The sequence below is a fragment of the Rhincodon typus genome, chromosome 6 (assembly GCF_021869965.1).
Source record: "Rhincodon typus isolate 14 chromosome 6, sRhiTyp1.1, whole genome shotgun sequence".
Taxonomy (NCBI): domain Eukaryota; kingdom Metazoa; phylum Chordata; class Chondrichthyes; order Orectolobiformes; family Rhincodontidae; genus Rhincodon; species Rhincodon typus.
This window is the reverse complement of record NC_063337.1, coordinates 46,339,031-46,355,100: the sequence shown is the minus strand read 5'-3', so window position 1 is coordinate 46,355,100 and position 16,070 is coordinate 46,339,031. Positions and strand designations below refer to the sequence as shown.

Sequence of the window (16,070 nt, the reverse complement as noted above, 5' to 3'; positions counted from 1 at the left end):
GCCAGGGCTTTCTGATTGGCCCAGATTAATAAACCAATCAAGGATCTCATAGTCGACAAGGTCCATCCAGTTCCAATCACTATATAAAGTAAACTCCCTTCCCTTGTTGTCCTGGTGGTAAACTACTTTGTTCAGCACTATTTCTTCTTTTACCATCTCAGAACACATGACGATGTATGATCAAAATTTTCCACATTATTGTATCAATCTCTGACTTTTAAAATGAATATATTCAACAGACAGATGGATTAGGATAAAAATGTTTATTTACAACAAGTTCTATTCAGTATGTTATACATATAAAATATATAAAACCAAAATCTAAAAGAATGAACATTGACATTTATAGATAAGCATGTTTCTAGTTTGCTAATCACTAATTCAATGGAATGTGCGCTCATAAAAAACTGAAAAAACAATTACAAAAATTAAACAGTTTGTGAAAATTTCAGATTGTTGTAAAATGTTATTGTATTTTTGCACCAAACATAATTATCGCATCAATTATTTAAAAGAGGTCTCTGGTTTGGGCATTGTTTTTATTTTGTACAATTCACAATGCAAAACATTTAAAATAGTCATAGAATCTTCAAAAATGCCTCAAAGGTTACTACATGTTGAGCTGAGCAGATCATGGAAAAATTGGACTTTTAAATAAAGTTACATAAAAATGCTCAAACAGAGAAACATCCTTCATACCAGCATCTATATGAGTGTACTGCTGCAATTACATCAATCCCAATATTTTAACCCACGGGCTTTTCTTAAAATGGATCATTCAGTCCAGAACAGTCATCACAGTTGGAAGACTGTATGGAGTAATGTTAAATGGTCTGTGTATTCTCAAATAAATAAATTCACATTAAGTTGTTAACATTTGAATATTGTGCATCTGATGGCAGAATCTCAAACTTTAACATTTTAATTGCTTAAAGAAATTAAAGACTTCAGGTGTGATCCAGCAAAAAGGGATTATCTGAAATTACCTTTGATAGTTGAAATTTTCAGTGTGCAAATATTAATTAGTTAAGTTTAAAATGATGTTCACGACTGCTGTCATTTTGCAGTTAAGGACATTCATAGACTTAGCAAGTTTTCTTGGAAGTAATACTTTTGAAAGTGCTCTTAAAATACACAATGATAAAGGCAACAGTGTTATTTTTCTTACTGCTGATCTATTTTTTCTTCATAATAATCTATCGGTTGGCAAGCTGGAAACTTCTCGTGCTGTAGTTTCTTTCATGGAATTTAATAACATTGCACATTTGAATATCACTGTTGATATTGGCAGTGAGCAAATGCTTATTGGTTTCATGGGTAATTCCTCTGTCACTCATTTAACGGTAATACTTAAAATATGGGAGTTCAAAACTAAGGGGCATGTTTTTGAGGAGAGATGAGAAGGATTTAGAAAGGACATTGGGGGGCAACATTTTTACACAGAGACTGGTTAGTATTTGGAATAAACTGCATGTATAGTTACAACATTTATAAGACATTTGCATAAGTACATGAATAGGAATGGTTTGGAGGACTATGGGCCAAATGCAGGCAGTTGGGACTAGTTTAGTTTGGGAACATGGTAGGCATGGAATAGTTGGACCGAAGGGTCTGTTTCCATGCTGTATGACTCCATGACTCAATGACTTAACAAAGGATTTCATGTGCATGTATTAAGATTATGAAATGTTGCCATTAATTTTGCTAGTGGTCATGTTTATACATTAATTTTATAAAAGGGAAAGAAAATGAATACATTGCAGAAAATAGCTGAAATGAAGAGTTATCTTGAAATAACAAAGAGTCATAAAAGTCTCTTTGGGTCAGAAAACAAAGGCATCCTATAGGTCAAACAGTAATGTATATGCTCAAATATAAGCATTTCTATTAGTACAACAACAGAAGACATATTATTAAGAATAATGACATCTTCATAATATATGCTGATGCAAATGCAGAATCTGATTTTCAGACAGCCTTAAAAGTATTTTTTTTCACAAGTTCACTGTAGACACAAATTTCAGGCTTTATATTTTATCCTCCAATGAACAGTAATTAATAATTTGACTGAACAACTCTTCAGCAATTATAATATTATTTCTGAGAATGAACCATAAGATAAAATTGTGGTGCAACAAAACACTTTTAGGGTTTTCTTTGAAATACAACAGGTTACAATAATACTCATATGACTAATACTGCAGTGAGCAATTGTGGCATGAATTTTCATAAAGACAGAGAGAGTCTGTTGTTTCACCGACATGGTGATGGAGCCCTGATTCTGGAAGTCTTGCCCCCAAACCCTGCACCACCATTTTCACTGTGGTGTACACAACATGACTTGTTTGTTTTATATTTTCTAGGCTAAGTTCTAAAGCTGTCAGTTATTAGGTGAGATATGATATCTATTGATAGGTGCAAAAGGCGGATGGGAGAGTGCCCTTTAGAAGAGATCAAGTCTGTTGGTTGCTAAAAATAGACATGAATATGTATAAAAAGTGGAAACATTCCTTGGAATTATCAAGCTATCTAGGGAACTGTCAAATTAATTGAATCTGTCAAGCTGGCAAACTAATTAAATCCGACCTTTTTTTGATAAAGAGCTGTCTGCAGTGTGAACAATTTTACTCTGTTGACATAAGCTTGACAGCTATTATTAAAAACTTCTGCTGCATGATTGATCTCACAAGCTTTCATCACAGTGGGGTAACTGTCAGTTCACAGTTTGGTTGGCAGCTCCAAATGCTTATAAAGTATTTTTATTGTTCTTATGAAAGTTAAGTTGTTGAATGAACTTAGCTGTCATCAATGGGATTGAATCAATATTTCTTTTATATAGCAAACTTATCAATAGACACTTAAGAATCTGATGTTCTTAATCTAACCATGGGTCCTGATGTGTGTCCATGGTGGTACTGAAGGGGCTTGCATGGAGTTTGTAACTCAAGGGGTGGTGGGTGGGAGTCATGAGTTGGCACTGCTAGATTCAGTAGGGATATAAGATGTTCATCTAAGGCAATTGAGATCTTATAAATGTGTGTAAATCCACCTGATACGTGCAAGGAATACAAATTATACTTGAACAAAGCCTGAACAGGTAAATCTCTGCAGCTTTTGTGGCAGCTGAAAGTAGGACTGCACCTACTCTGACCCTGTGTAAACCTTGAATCAAAGGACAGGCATTGATGGTGAATGAGGGGTAGCAGCATCCAGCTGCTTGAGCTTTCTCTCCTGCCTGTTAGTCAGCTGTCACCTTTTTGGAGAACGCAACTAACTGGTGGTATGTATATGCAGCTCAGGAGGCAGCACACCCATCAAATGTGTGCTTTGCAGTCAGACATTAGTTAGCGTATCTTTTCTCAGGTAAAGAGACTGAAACTATTCACAGTTTTCCAGCACCCTCTTTGAGCCATGTAGCCTCCTGCTCCGATGACCCCCTTAAGCAGCTGCAGGAAAGCTGCTTCCATTTAGGTAGTGACCTCTCACAGCCGGGCTCTACAAAATGCCTGGTGCTCTGTAAACTGGCCTGTAATGCCTTTATGTAAACAAATTGGCTTCCTGCCTCCTTGGAAAATGCAGCCACTCTGCAACTGATTCCCCGGCTGGAAAAATACTCTGGCAATGAGACTACACAAGGAGGTCTCTTTACCTGATTCCCGCTATTTTGCCAGCCTCTTGCTTCATAGCCCGTTATGCAAGGACTGATAAAATTTTATCGTTCTGGAGTCTGAAAGAACATTCTGCCTCTACAAAAATTATATTTTAACCTTTCTAGTTTTGTTTTTTTTAGCTGGACTGCAGGTTAAACTAAACTACATCTGGCGGTATCTTTTAGATTGATTATCTCAATTATAACCTTTCCATGCTATGAGCAGGCTGTTTAATTCTAATAACTTATCGTAATTGTTTAATAGAAATATATTCTTGAAACAGATTTCAAGTGATAAAATGGGTTCCATATTTCACAGGGCATAAATGTTGTCCCACATATAAACTGACATTTCTAGGCAAAATTTAAAATGACAGCACATTATATCTGTCATGATACAAAAGCATGCACATTCCAAGGATAATGCCAAAACCTGGACTGCGATGTAAAAAGGAACATTTTACAAACAGATTAGAAATTTGGTTGAGGTGACTTATTCTGAGCTAGATCCCTTTTATTTTCAAGTTGAAGTTGAAAGTTCCAACCATTATGCTTAATAAGGATCATATGATATAATGTCCAAAACTGTTAGCTGACATAAAACATTGTAACATTTGATGGCAAACCAAGTTCCTAGGAGATGAAATGGGTCTTCACCAGGAGTGTGGATGAGCTAATGGTGAAACAGCAGCACAGTTTACCTGGTGACCAATTTTCCTGTCCAATTCATGAGTGAGAAAGTAGGCATAAAATAACTTACTTTCATCACCAGTTGCAAACAATTCATCCGGTAAAAGTTAGTTTTTCAACTAATCTTGTGCTAAAGGTATATCCTTTAATTCAATAGAATTATGTTATTTTTGTTGTCATGGTATCAATTTATTGGTTATTAAATATTTCAGCATCAATTCTGAAACCAAATATTGAATGGCTCCTTTAAGGATGTTTTTGGCTGTATACTCCCATTTTATGCATTTTAGCCTACACACTGATGGACAGCAGAAGTAATACTCCCATTTAATGGCATTTTAGTTACATCACTACTAGAGGGCAGAGGTAATGTTTACATCCTTGTTTCTCAGTCTATTTGTCTGTATACAATATATCTCAAAACCTGGTGGACATATTTCACAAACATTTGGTACACAGCTAGGGTATGACCTGTGGAAGAACTGATTAATTTTTAGCAAAGGATTTGTGCTGGATTCAGATGCTTGGAATTTTTAAATGATCTCTTAACTTTGCGCAATAGAGTGCAATGACATTTTTCAAATGTTGTGGGTTGATTTACTTAGAATGCTGTTGGTTGTTTTAGAATGTTGTGGATTGTCTCAATTATTGTGATGGAATTTATCACGGCTGTCAAAATGTGAGCAGGGTTTTCAAGTCAGGGTATTGGATGTAGATTCACCTAAAGCTTTTTCAGTGAAATAGAAAGTCTTAATAATTAGATTTTTTTTCAGCTTTGCAGCTGCAGAACATCAACTAGGATATAAGTAAGCCTAAAAAAATGTTCATAATTGCAATATGTTGAGGAAACACTTGACACATCTTTAGTAAAATGGTTAACTTTTCCTACAAACCTTCCTGTAGGTCTGCTGAGGCATCTACAGTAGCACTTTTTACAACTTAAACAGAATCAGACAGAAGGTCAGTTATTGGTCACTGATTTCTCATTTCACCGTATGAAGAAATGCTTGCCTTTCACTGGAATCCTACAAGCCCCACCTTACTCCAGCTCATCGTAGAACACAGTGGCGAATTATAGGTTTGAATAACATCCCAAAATGTTGAGGTATTCAGAACTCCAACTCACTGTTATGTTTGGCAAGGTAGTTTGGCTTGATGTGCTGTGGTCTTAATGAACTGCAGCAGCAGTAAAAGATTAACATTCAGAGTAACAAGGAGATTTAAGTTCACACAGCAAATTATTAAAAATCATTGGAGCTCAAAAGGAATTAATAAAATTTAGTAAAACCGTGGTACTTAAGAATTCATCAATATTAGTTCCACATATTTACTGGCACAATAATTAAATATTCCTCTGCATATTGTTTATATTTTGTACATTTATACTGGCTTTTTTTAATGTTAACTACGTTTCTATTTAGAATATCAAAACTAAACTGTATTACCAGCTGAGCAGAAATGTAAATAAATCACAAACAATCCAGCCACATATTTCACTAAATTCTATGTTCCTGTCATTTACTCTGAACTTTAGGAGTCACGTTTCCAAAAAGAGACTGCTACTCACTGCAAAGTAATCCACAATGCAAAACTTAACTTCTGGTAGTAATTACATATACATATTAATCAATTAAAACTTTCTAACTGCTTAAAGATTTAACAGCATCTTAGATTTGTTTCGTACATCCTCATGAGTGGTGTGACCCTTTGATCTTTTACTTATAAATTCTGTGTCTGATACTACCTCTCTCACTAATACCTGAAAAAGGAGTAAGGCTCTGAAAGCTCGTGTTTTCAAATAAAACTGTTGGACTATAATGTGGTGCCATGTGATTTCTGACCTTGTCCACCCCAGTCTAACACTGGCACCTCCACATCTGGTGGTAATTGCCACTGAGCTTAAATAAGAAATGTAACTGTTTACAATATAATCTAACCAGTGTTACAGCAAAACCAACCACCACTTTTATTAAAGCATACAGGCCCTATTCATACAACAGTGTGTTACTGGTGGCATAGGAGGAAAGGGAAATTCTTTGTAAGTCTGGTCTTTATCTGAAATTTGACTTTACTTGCTTAAGCATAATGTGTTGCAATACATCTGTGTGATACAAAAGCTTCATGATGATGCAGTAGGATTGTTTTGTATTTAATGGCACATTAACTTGCTATTACCCTGAAATTGGTCCTACCTTGTCATTTCAAATATCTTTTAGATTTTGCCATACTATCACATTCTGTATTGCAGCACTTAGACGGCAGCGCAAAGTTCATTACTCTCCAGAACACTTCATGGTACCAAAGCCAGGCAGAATAACCTTTCCTTTTGTATATAAGTCTGCTTCCATTCCTTTATTCATGCGTTGTACCAAAAGTTTCTCATAAAGCAAAGGGTGGTAGGCACCCAAGGTACAGGCAGCATCATAGTATCGCTCATGGTAGTGACATAGATCTGTCTGTCTGATGGAAGGGATATACTCGTAGATATTGACATTGTCACACAAGGACATCATGATAAGGATTCCTGGAAAACATTTCCAAACAGGTGATTATTTTATCGAGTCCATCAAAAAACTTTCAAAATTACATTTTGATTACTCCATCAGCTTAAATATTATTAAAATTACTATAAAATATCAACTCTTCAGTCAAATGTTCAGTGAGTGTTCTTAGTGGTAATTTAAGTGTTTAAGCCTGATCCATTCTCATCACTTGTAAACTGGAATCCCCCAGTAATGTGATGATCTATCACTGTGTCATTCATGCTCTTACCACCAGACAGCACATTTATCGACAATATCTGAAATGTTTCCAATACAATTTCTTTGAGTAACTAAAGTAACTGAAGGTTTAAACAAAAGTATAAATATGTCACAGCAGCATGTTTATTTAACATATTGTCTCATGAGTTTTCGGTGCCTACATTACAGTTTTAAATAAAATCCTAAGTGCTTCTCAAAAGCCTAGGCCTCATTTGGATACTTTAGCCTATAACGGCTAAGAGTGAGTTTAATGCCAACTCTGAACATGTACAGATTATAAACATATGCCGTCTTCTACAAGAGTTTGTATGATACAAGAAAGAGACAAATAATTTCTCATTTCTTTCTTTTATTTCTCATGTCATTGTCCTCAACAAGTTGATGTGTCACTTTATATGATGCAATAATGAATTTTCCGCAACACCTTAAAGATGCTGATAAAGTCTGTGAAACATGCCAGTCTAAGTAATTGAAATTTCAATTTAGAAGTGAGATATTACAATGATGTTAATGCTCCCTTACCACAGGACCATCCTATTAAGCCCACTAGAGAGAGGAATTGACAGGGGGTAATAAGACTGTATCATTGTCCCATATCTACTTCCAAAGGATCAGGAGGTGGTTACTAGTTTTGGATTTGGGCCCTTGATACTGGGAGAATTTTTGGGTGTTAATCCCTTGTTGCACCATTGTGAGAACTTTGTAGAGATGGCCAGTTTGTGGCCTGAAACCATGTTCCTTCTCCAATTAAGGCCAGTCGGCAGGCACCCAAGGCTGGGAAGCCAATAAAAGGTCTTCCACCAATCACAAATGAACTTCCCCTCTATGCCGAAGTGGGAGCACAATGAATTTCTGTCTGAAGATAAATTTTCAATTTTAAAAAGGCCAATACTGCCAGGCAATCCTCATGGTGGGGCAACTCTTCCACTGAGTGATCAGAGATTGCAGATGTGACCTGACCACCATGGCAGGTTTGGGTGGTGGTATCTAGCAGATGGAGTATTTCCTGGTAAGGCGGTGAAACGTAGTTGGGTTAATAAGAATATGGATTTGAGGCCACAAATCAACAAGATGTTTTTCTGTGCATTAGGGAAATGTAGAAACTTAGAAAAGAGCTGTAGGAATAGGTTGTTTGACCCTTCAAGCTGACCCAGCCATTTAATACGATCCTAGCTGATCAGCCAACTCAGTACCCTGTTCCTGCTTTCTCCTCATACCTTTTGATCCCTTTAGCCCCAAGAACTATATCTAACTCCTTCTTGAAAGTATTTAACGCTTTGGTCTTAGCCACTTTCCATGGTGCTGTTGTGTTTTTTTTGACATATCTCATATGCAAGATTTCTTTAAGAGATGCACGGATGATGTCATTACTGTATCATAGCATGTGACCTGATTTTGGAGAAGTCTAGTCTCCATCTTACTGATCCCTGTCCTCTTGCAGCATGAAATGCTGAGCAATGTGTGAATCATAGAATCATAGACTCCCTACAGTGTGGAAACAGGCCCTTCGGCCCAACAAGTCCACAACGACTCAGAGCATCCCGCCCAGACCCATCCCTCTATAACTCACTATTCTACACATCCCTCAACACTATGGGCAATTTTTCATGGCCAATCCACCTAGCCTGCACATTTTTGGACTGTGGGAGGAAAACAGAGTATCCAGAGAAAACCTACGCAGACATGGGGAGAATGTGCAAACTCCACACAGACAATCACCCAAGGGTGGAATCGAACCTGGATCCCTGGTGCTGTGAGGCAGCGGTGCTAACCACTGAGCCAGCGTGCTACCGTTTGTCTTGGGCCTAGACATGCAAATGCTACTGAATTTATGTACATATAGATATCGAGAGCTGTAATGAAACTTTATTGAATTCTTCAGTACGTTATTACCGACATTTCATTCTTGTGTTATGGGAGGTAACATAAGTGTCACATTGTGATAGTTGCAGATCAACAGTTTATCAGTATATAACGGTACTGTACCTTACATACATTAGAAGCATAGAGTCCCTGCGGTGCAGTAAGAGACCATTTGGCCTATCAAGTCTGTACCGAACCTCTGAAGACCATCCAACCCAGATCCAAACCCCAACCATATCCCCGTAACCCTGCATTCCTTCTAACTCTTATTCTGTCTGAGCAACAGCTTTTTACCTGAACCTTCAGTCAACTTCTCTGTTTAATTTTATTTTCACTGTATGACTAAATTTACCTACCAAGCCCCTGTAAGGCATCCTACTGAATGTCCATTGAATATTTACTGCATTCTCATTATCTATGCAATTCAATATTTCTTTCAAAATTCTCTATTGGATATATCAAAATGACTGTTCTGAAAATTCCTGCTGATTACCCAATTCTAAATTCTGATAAATGTTATCTTGAGTTATTAATTCTAAACATTTGCCTGCAGCTGAGATTAGACTAACTGGTCCAACGTTCATTGATTTATTACTCTGTTCCTTCCTGAAGAAGAGTGTTACATTACCTTACATGAAACAATTTGTATTAAAGGTGAATTGAAAAATGTGATTAGAGTCTTTGATATCATTTCTGATCTTTTTGTCCTGTCATCATGATCTGGTGAATTAATCAACTTAAGTTCTTCTCATTTTTCAGAACAAATTCATTTTCTCCTGTATCTATCTACATTTTAACTTTCACCCTTATTTGTAAATACCAATAGTAGACTTTACCTCATTGGCATCTTTTCATGTAATCAATAAGGCATAAATTATCCTATTGTACAGTACATAACTTTAGTGTTAAAATGTCTTATTGGGATGATTTGTGAATTTTAGAGTATATTGTTAAGCAAGTCTTAATGTTGGCTTCTCTGTATGTGCCAAATACTGCGATGTAGTTTTAAGAAAGCATACTTGTGTTCTTTGGGAGTGAACTGATGTTACAGTGAAGACATACTTGTACATTTGGGTTCCAGTTAGTCTGGCTTAGCAGTAAAGAGAAGCTAAAGCTCCAACACTGACTGCTCAGGAAGCTGGTCTGAGAATGAGATGTTCAATGCATTCAGTCAGAAATGCAACTTAGAGATTCACAGTTACCAGGGGCATCATGTCTGCTAAAATAGTCTTTACAGTCCTAGAATTTCTCTGCTTAGAGATACAAAGTATATTTGGATAGCTGAGATGATGCTAGGAGCAATCTTCCCATTGGACAAGGATTGCAAATCTATGTTAAAAGTTAATAGGTGTATGGATCCAGATGCACATAATTTGTTAAACGTTGCAAAGGCACCTGCGATAAGCACAAAAATTGTTTGCTTTACCAGGGTCGTTGCACCTTCCAAGTTACAATTTGTTACAGGACACTTGCTGTTTGGAGCAGTAGTGCACTTGTTGAGAGACCATTTGCACAAATAGGACACTTGCTTGGAAGCTAGCAACTGCATAGGACATTGTTAGTCGATGGATATTTATCATAGATTGAGGGGGTGTCATACAAAATATTTGTCTTAGTATATTAGTATTAGGCTTGGTTAGCTACTAAAGTGCCTGTCACATGATGAAGGATTGCCATAGGAATCCTCCATTGGAGTGGATTAGCATGGACCGATTACCAGGAGTGAAATAATTTGTCTTCAGAGGGAGTGAATAGAAAATATATAAACACTTAGCTATTGAGGAATTGTTCAGTCAGCTAAAGTCTAGCTTATAGGAGTCATTAGTAAAGTTTTAGTTATTTTAGGATTAGAAATGTTCAAGAGATCACGTTCAGGCAACTACGAGAAGACCCCAGAACATCCAGCATCTACAGGAAAGACAACTAACATATGTTCAACCTATGATTGTGCCATGTCTTGAACAATGAAATGTTAAGTAGCAATGCTCATTGTCTAATAAATCTCATCAATTTACATTCTAGATCAATGATTGTTATTTTTATCAATATGGTTATTCTTTGACATTTTTCTTTACTTTGTGGTTTTGTATAGAGCCCAAATCTCAACACCAGCATGTACAATTTGTAAAGAAACAAATTAAAGTTTCCATTTATGCTTTATGGTACAATTCAGTGTTATGACTCACTGAGAAAGAGGACGGACAGACTTACCAATGAAGCCAGAGGAGGGAGGGTTTGGCTGTATGTTTTCCTGAGTGTTTTCCTGGATTACATCCCAAAGCTGCCAGACAAACTTTGGATGAAGAATGTAGAAGGGCTGGTCAGGATTCTTTCTTCTATATCGCAAATAGGGCATGAACAGGTTGTAATCTGGTTTCTTGTACCACTGAAGAAGAGTGTGTGCATTAAAAGAGGATCAAAATGTTCAATTTCAATGCTTTCAGCATGAGGTCAGAAAGAAACAAGACTTTCTTTTAATTCTTATCAATTTCAAAACTGACAGACAAAGCAATTACTTTAAGTAAATCTTGAATTCAGAAAATAACCCAGCAATTTCTTTTGGTCTTCTGAATCAAATGTTGATTACATGGTTAAGTCTCAGCTAATTGTTATTGCTGTTTACTTTAATCATTGCCAAAAGTTAGTACATATATTTAAGAGATAGCAAGAACTGCAAATGCTGGAGTCAGAGGTAACAAAGTGTAGAGCTGGATGAACACAGCAGGCCAGGCAGCATCAGAGAAACAGAAAAGCTCACATTTCGGATAGGGACCCTTCTTCAGAAACTTTCCTGAAAAGTCAGCTTTCCTGCTCCTCTGATGCTGCCTGGCCTGCTGTGTTCCTCCAGCTCCACACTGTGTTATCTCTAAATATATTTAAGCTTGTTCAAAACATCAACAAATATTTATTCGTGTCCTATGCATCTGTTATTCATTTTGCCTAATCATACCAAAAGCAGATGAGTTAGTGGCAGCAGTTCTTCATATTCACATTAACATCAGAAGAAAAGAAATAGATTTGATTTCTATTCAAAGACTCATAACATTCATCAAAAGACACAGTTTACCACTCTGTTAACAAAACACAGCTCTGTTATGTTGTACATTTGTGTTAAATTATTCTCCATCAACATAACATACCCTCTGGTTGGGGGCTGAGGAGGAAGGGAAGATATGGGTGGCTGGGAGGGTGATAGTAGAGATGGGATCTGATGAAGTGTGTCAGGGTTCAAAATGTTAATTCATTCTTTTTTAAATTATAAAATCCCTACAGTGTGGAAACAGGCCCTTCGGCCTAACAAGTCCACACTGACCCTCAGAGCATCACACCCAGACCCATCACCCTGTAACCCACCTAATCTACACATCCCTGAACACTTTGGACAATTTAGCATGGCAAATCCACCTGGCCTGCGCATCTTTGGACTGTGAGAGGAAACCGGAGCACCTAGAGGAAACCCACGCAAACACGGGGAGAATGTGCAAACTCCACACAGACAGTGTCCCTGATGCTATGAGGCAGCAGTACTAACCACTGAGCTACTGTGCCATCCAATTGGATTAAACTGAATTAATTCTGCTTTCTTCCCCAGATGCTGACAGACCTGCTGAGTTTCTCCAGCAATTTTTGTTTTTGTTTCAGATCTCCAACATCTGCAGTTCTTTTTTTTATTACAGAATAAAATAGATCTTGCTGTAATTGTATATGGTATAAGGTTTTGATGGGACCACGGCTGGAGTACTGTGTACAGCTTTGGTAGTGTTTGAGCAAATTCTCAGTGATAGCTTCCTAGGATGAGGTGGTTGTCTGATGATGAGAGGATGTGTAAATTGGCTGTGTGCTCTCTGGTAAATGTGAAGAATAGTTAAACACCTACAGTTAACACACACTGTGGAGGCCAAGTGGAATTTCTCATTTAGCTGCCTACAGGTGACCTAACAGCAACCAGCCAGATTCGAGATCCTTCTGAACTGCCTGAGCACAGTTGCTGCTGTCAGCCATCTAGGGTTCTAACTCCTCAGCAGGGGCCTACATTCTTATGTACGCTCTCAGTTTACAAGTTTAAAAAGTCACACAGAGGTTGCCTGGAAATGGAGGCTCCTTCTTTCATTCTTGCCCGCGCTGCAGACTTTATCTCTTTTGGAGATGGAGGACGTCCTGTTGGTTCTCCAGCTCTGGGAGCCCACCTACAACACTCCCTTGGACATTGAGTCCACCCTCTGGCCACTGCTGTGAGGCTGTTCCACACTCCATGTGTCCTCTTGGTTCCCAACTGACCCCAATGTTTGAGCCAGAAGCTGAACCACATTTTGTGTCAGTAGTCAATTAAGAAAGGGTCAAATTTTGGATATGAACCCCACCAGCAAGCCCTGACCAACTCCCTGCCCCCCCAAAATAAAACAACTATGAAAATTCTGAAATAAAAGCATGTTCTTGCTGTAATGATGTGATAATTGTTATCGCTACTTTCAGTTGAGAAAGAGAAGCCATTAAATGTTGCACATGGAACATGGTATTAGAATTGTGCCACTGAAATTGTGATGGTTTGAGATTTGTAAGAGACACAGCTGCTGTAAGAAATGGTAAGAAAAATGAGCACCTGTCATCATCCTGTTGTAATGATCTGGTTAGGGACCAATAAAGTTTACGTTTACCGTTTACAGGGTGTGAATTCTTGGGAATTTACTAAGAGAATAAAGCCACATAATTCCATAATTTTCAACAAACAAAATAAACATAACTATTGAGAGCTAGAAAAGTAAAACAAATCTACTATATGTACATCTTTAATTTAGAAAATCAAGGCAGATAGTTTCTATACTTCTAAGCACCTCAGATAGTAATGCAATTAAAGGCCAATTAAATCTGTTTTGGTTGAATGGTAAAAGGTAGTCCAGACACAATAACCTTCCACCCACCCTTGATATTTTCCTACCTTCAGGCGGTCGCCACAGTACTGGGTGAATGCCAACCATTAAGTGTTAGGATTTGGCAGGTGGCTCTTACAATCAGATGCCCTTCCTGCTACTGACCTTCCCCATTTATCCAGGCTGAGAACTAGCACTGATACACATGGGCTTGTTCACACCAATGGCTGGGTTCTTTTGTTGCCAACTAATCCTGGAGCAGAATGTGAACTTGGGATCTTCTGTCTCAAAGAGAGGAGGGTGACTCACCATAACACTCCAGTTCCTTTAGGAGGGCATGGAACTCTTTTTGAAATAATGCTGCATGATCTTTTAAATCCATTGGACTAGTTGACTATTGCAAATGTCTCACTTTGAAACATCTTTTAAATTCAGAGGGGTGGTAGACATCCCAGGCTAATATTCTGCGGATTTTAGGCAATCTGGTCAATATGTGATTCAAGAACCACAGAAATGTGGCATAGTCTTAAAAGCACACTGAAATGACCATGCATTTCTGCAATGTTTATGAATGAGCAACCAATACTGCTCCTTCCAATGATGCCCTTATCCCATAAAAGAATAAAAAATTTAAAAAACGCAAAAAATTCAGCATTTTCCTGGTATTGCAATGAAGCATTGATCTAGATTATAAAATCAAATCCTGGATTGGGATTTAGAACTGGTAATTAACAGACATAAAAACAAAAGTGCTACCACTGAGCCACGCTGATCCCTTTACTTCACTGTGCCTTTCTAGAAATAGCACTACATTCACAAGTACAACAGAAACATTTCCATCAGTTGCTCTTACCTTAAGGAGGTTTACTGAGTATGGTGCAGGATCCCAGGCCACTAAAACCACATTCTTAAATAGTATGTTATTATTAAATTTGTGCTCTGGGTTAACAAGTATCTGCAAATCATGATGGAAACAAAACATTACTTAAAAAAAAGCATTGAGTGAAATTGAGGTGTGTGGTAATTCAAATTACCCAAAGGTGTGCACAGAGAGTTAAAAGGTGGAAATTTATTAGCAAAAGAAACTTAACTATTCCAGAAGCAGTTGAACAGCAATAATGCATACATTACATTTGAAGAATGGTAGCAATTAGGCAAGTTATTCATAATCACAGATAAGGTTGATATAACAAAATATTTCTACTCCTTCACAGCCTAACTAAAACATTCATAAAGCTATTACAATCCTGATCAGAGATATTTGCTTGATTGTCATTTAATAAGCGTGCTGGCCATAAAGTGTTGATTTTCAATTTGTTAAAATATACCCACAATTCTTAAATAGAGATAATTTAAGTATTAGTTATTGAGTGAAAATAGACTTGCCATTAAAAAAGAATGCATTTATCCTTCTCACTTCCCACCTACATCCGCAATTCCTCTGACACTTTACGTCAGTTTCAGAATTTCCAGTTCACAGGCTCCAACTGTCTCCTCTTTACCATGGACCTGCAATCCCTTTACACATCCATCCCTAAACAGGATGGCCTCAGGGCTCTCCATTTCTTCCTGGAAAAAAAGGCCTGAACCATCCCTATCTACCACCATCCTCCTCTGCCTGGCCAAGCTTATCCTTACCCTGAGCAAATTCTCTAATTCCTCCTACTTTTTTTGAGTCAAAGGGGTTGCCATGGGTACCCACATCGGCCCCAGTTATGGTTGTCTATTTGTGGGTTATGTGGAGCATTCCTTGTTCCAGTTCTAATCTGGCCCCCACCAACAACCCTTTCTCCAGTAAAGCAATGACATCATCTGTGCTGCTTCCTTTTTTCATCCAGAATTGAAAAAAATAGTCAATTTCACTTCCAATTTCCAACCCGCTCTCATCTTCGCCTGGTCCATCTCTGATTTTCCTTTCCCATCCTCGACATCTCTGCTTCGATTTCCGGGGATAGGTTGGCCACCAATATCCGCTCAAAGTTTATAAAATAATGGGGGATATAAATAGAGTTAATGGTAGTTGTCTTTTTCCTAGGATGGGGGATTTCAAGATTAGGGGACACATTTTAAGGTGAGAGGGATCTAAAAAAGATATGAGGGGCAATTTTTTTACAGAGAGGGTGGTTCACATATGAAATGAACTTTCTGAGGAAGTGGTGGATGTGGGTACAATTACAATGTTTAAAAGACATTTGGATAAGTACAAGAATAGCAAATGTTAAGAGGGATATGGACCAG

The 16,070-nt window shown here is 37.6% G+C and overlaps 1 protein-coding gene across 1 annotated transcript in view; it reads right to left on the bottom strand.

The window, feature by feature from the left end:
• Window positions 1-6,133: 6,133 nt before the first annotated feature.
• LOC109913154 (beta-galactoside alpha-2,6-sialyltransferase 2-like) overlaps window positions 6,134-16,070 on the bottom strand; it is a 59,946-nt gene continuing 50,009 nt past the window's right edge. Inside the window, exons 6-8 of the mRNA XM_048598147.1 lie at window positions 14,686-14,787; window positions 11,176-11,350; window positions 6,134-6,863 (exon numbers count right to left, since the gene is read on the bottom strand). Coding sequence (XP_048454104.1) covers window positions 6,613-6,863; window positions 11,176-11,350; window positions 14,686-14,787 — 528 coding nt within the window. The 3' untranslated portion in view covers window positions 6,134-6,612. The remainder of the gene's footprint in view (window positions 6,864-11,175; window positions 11,351-14,685; window positions 14,788-16,070) is intronic.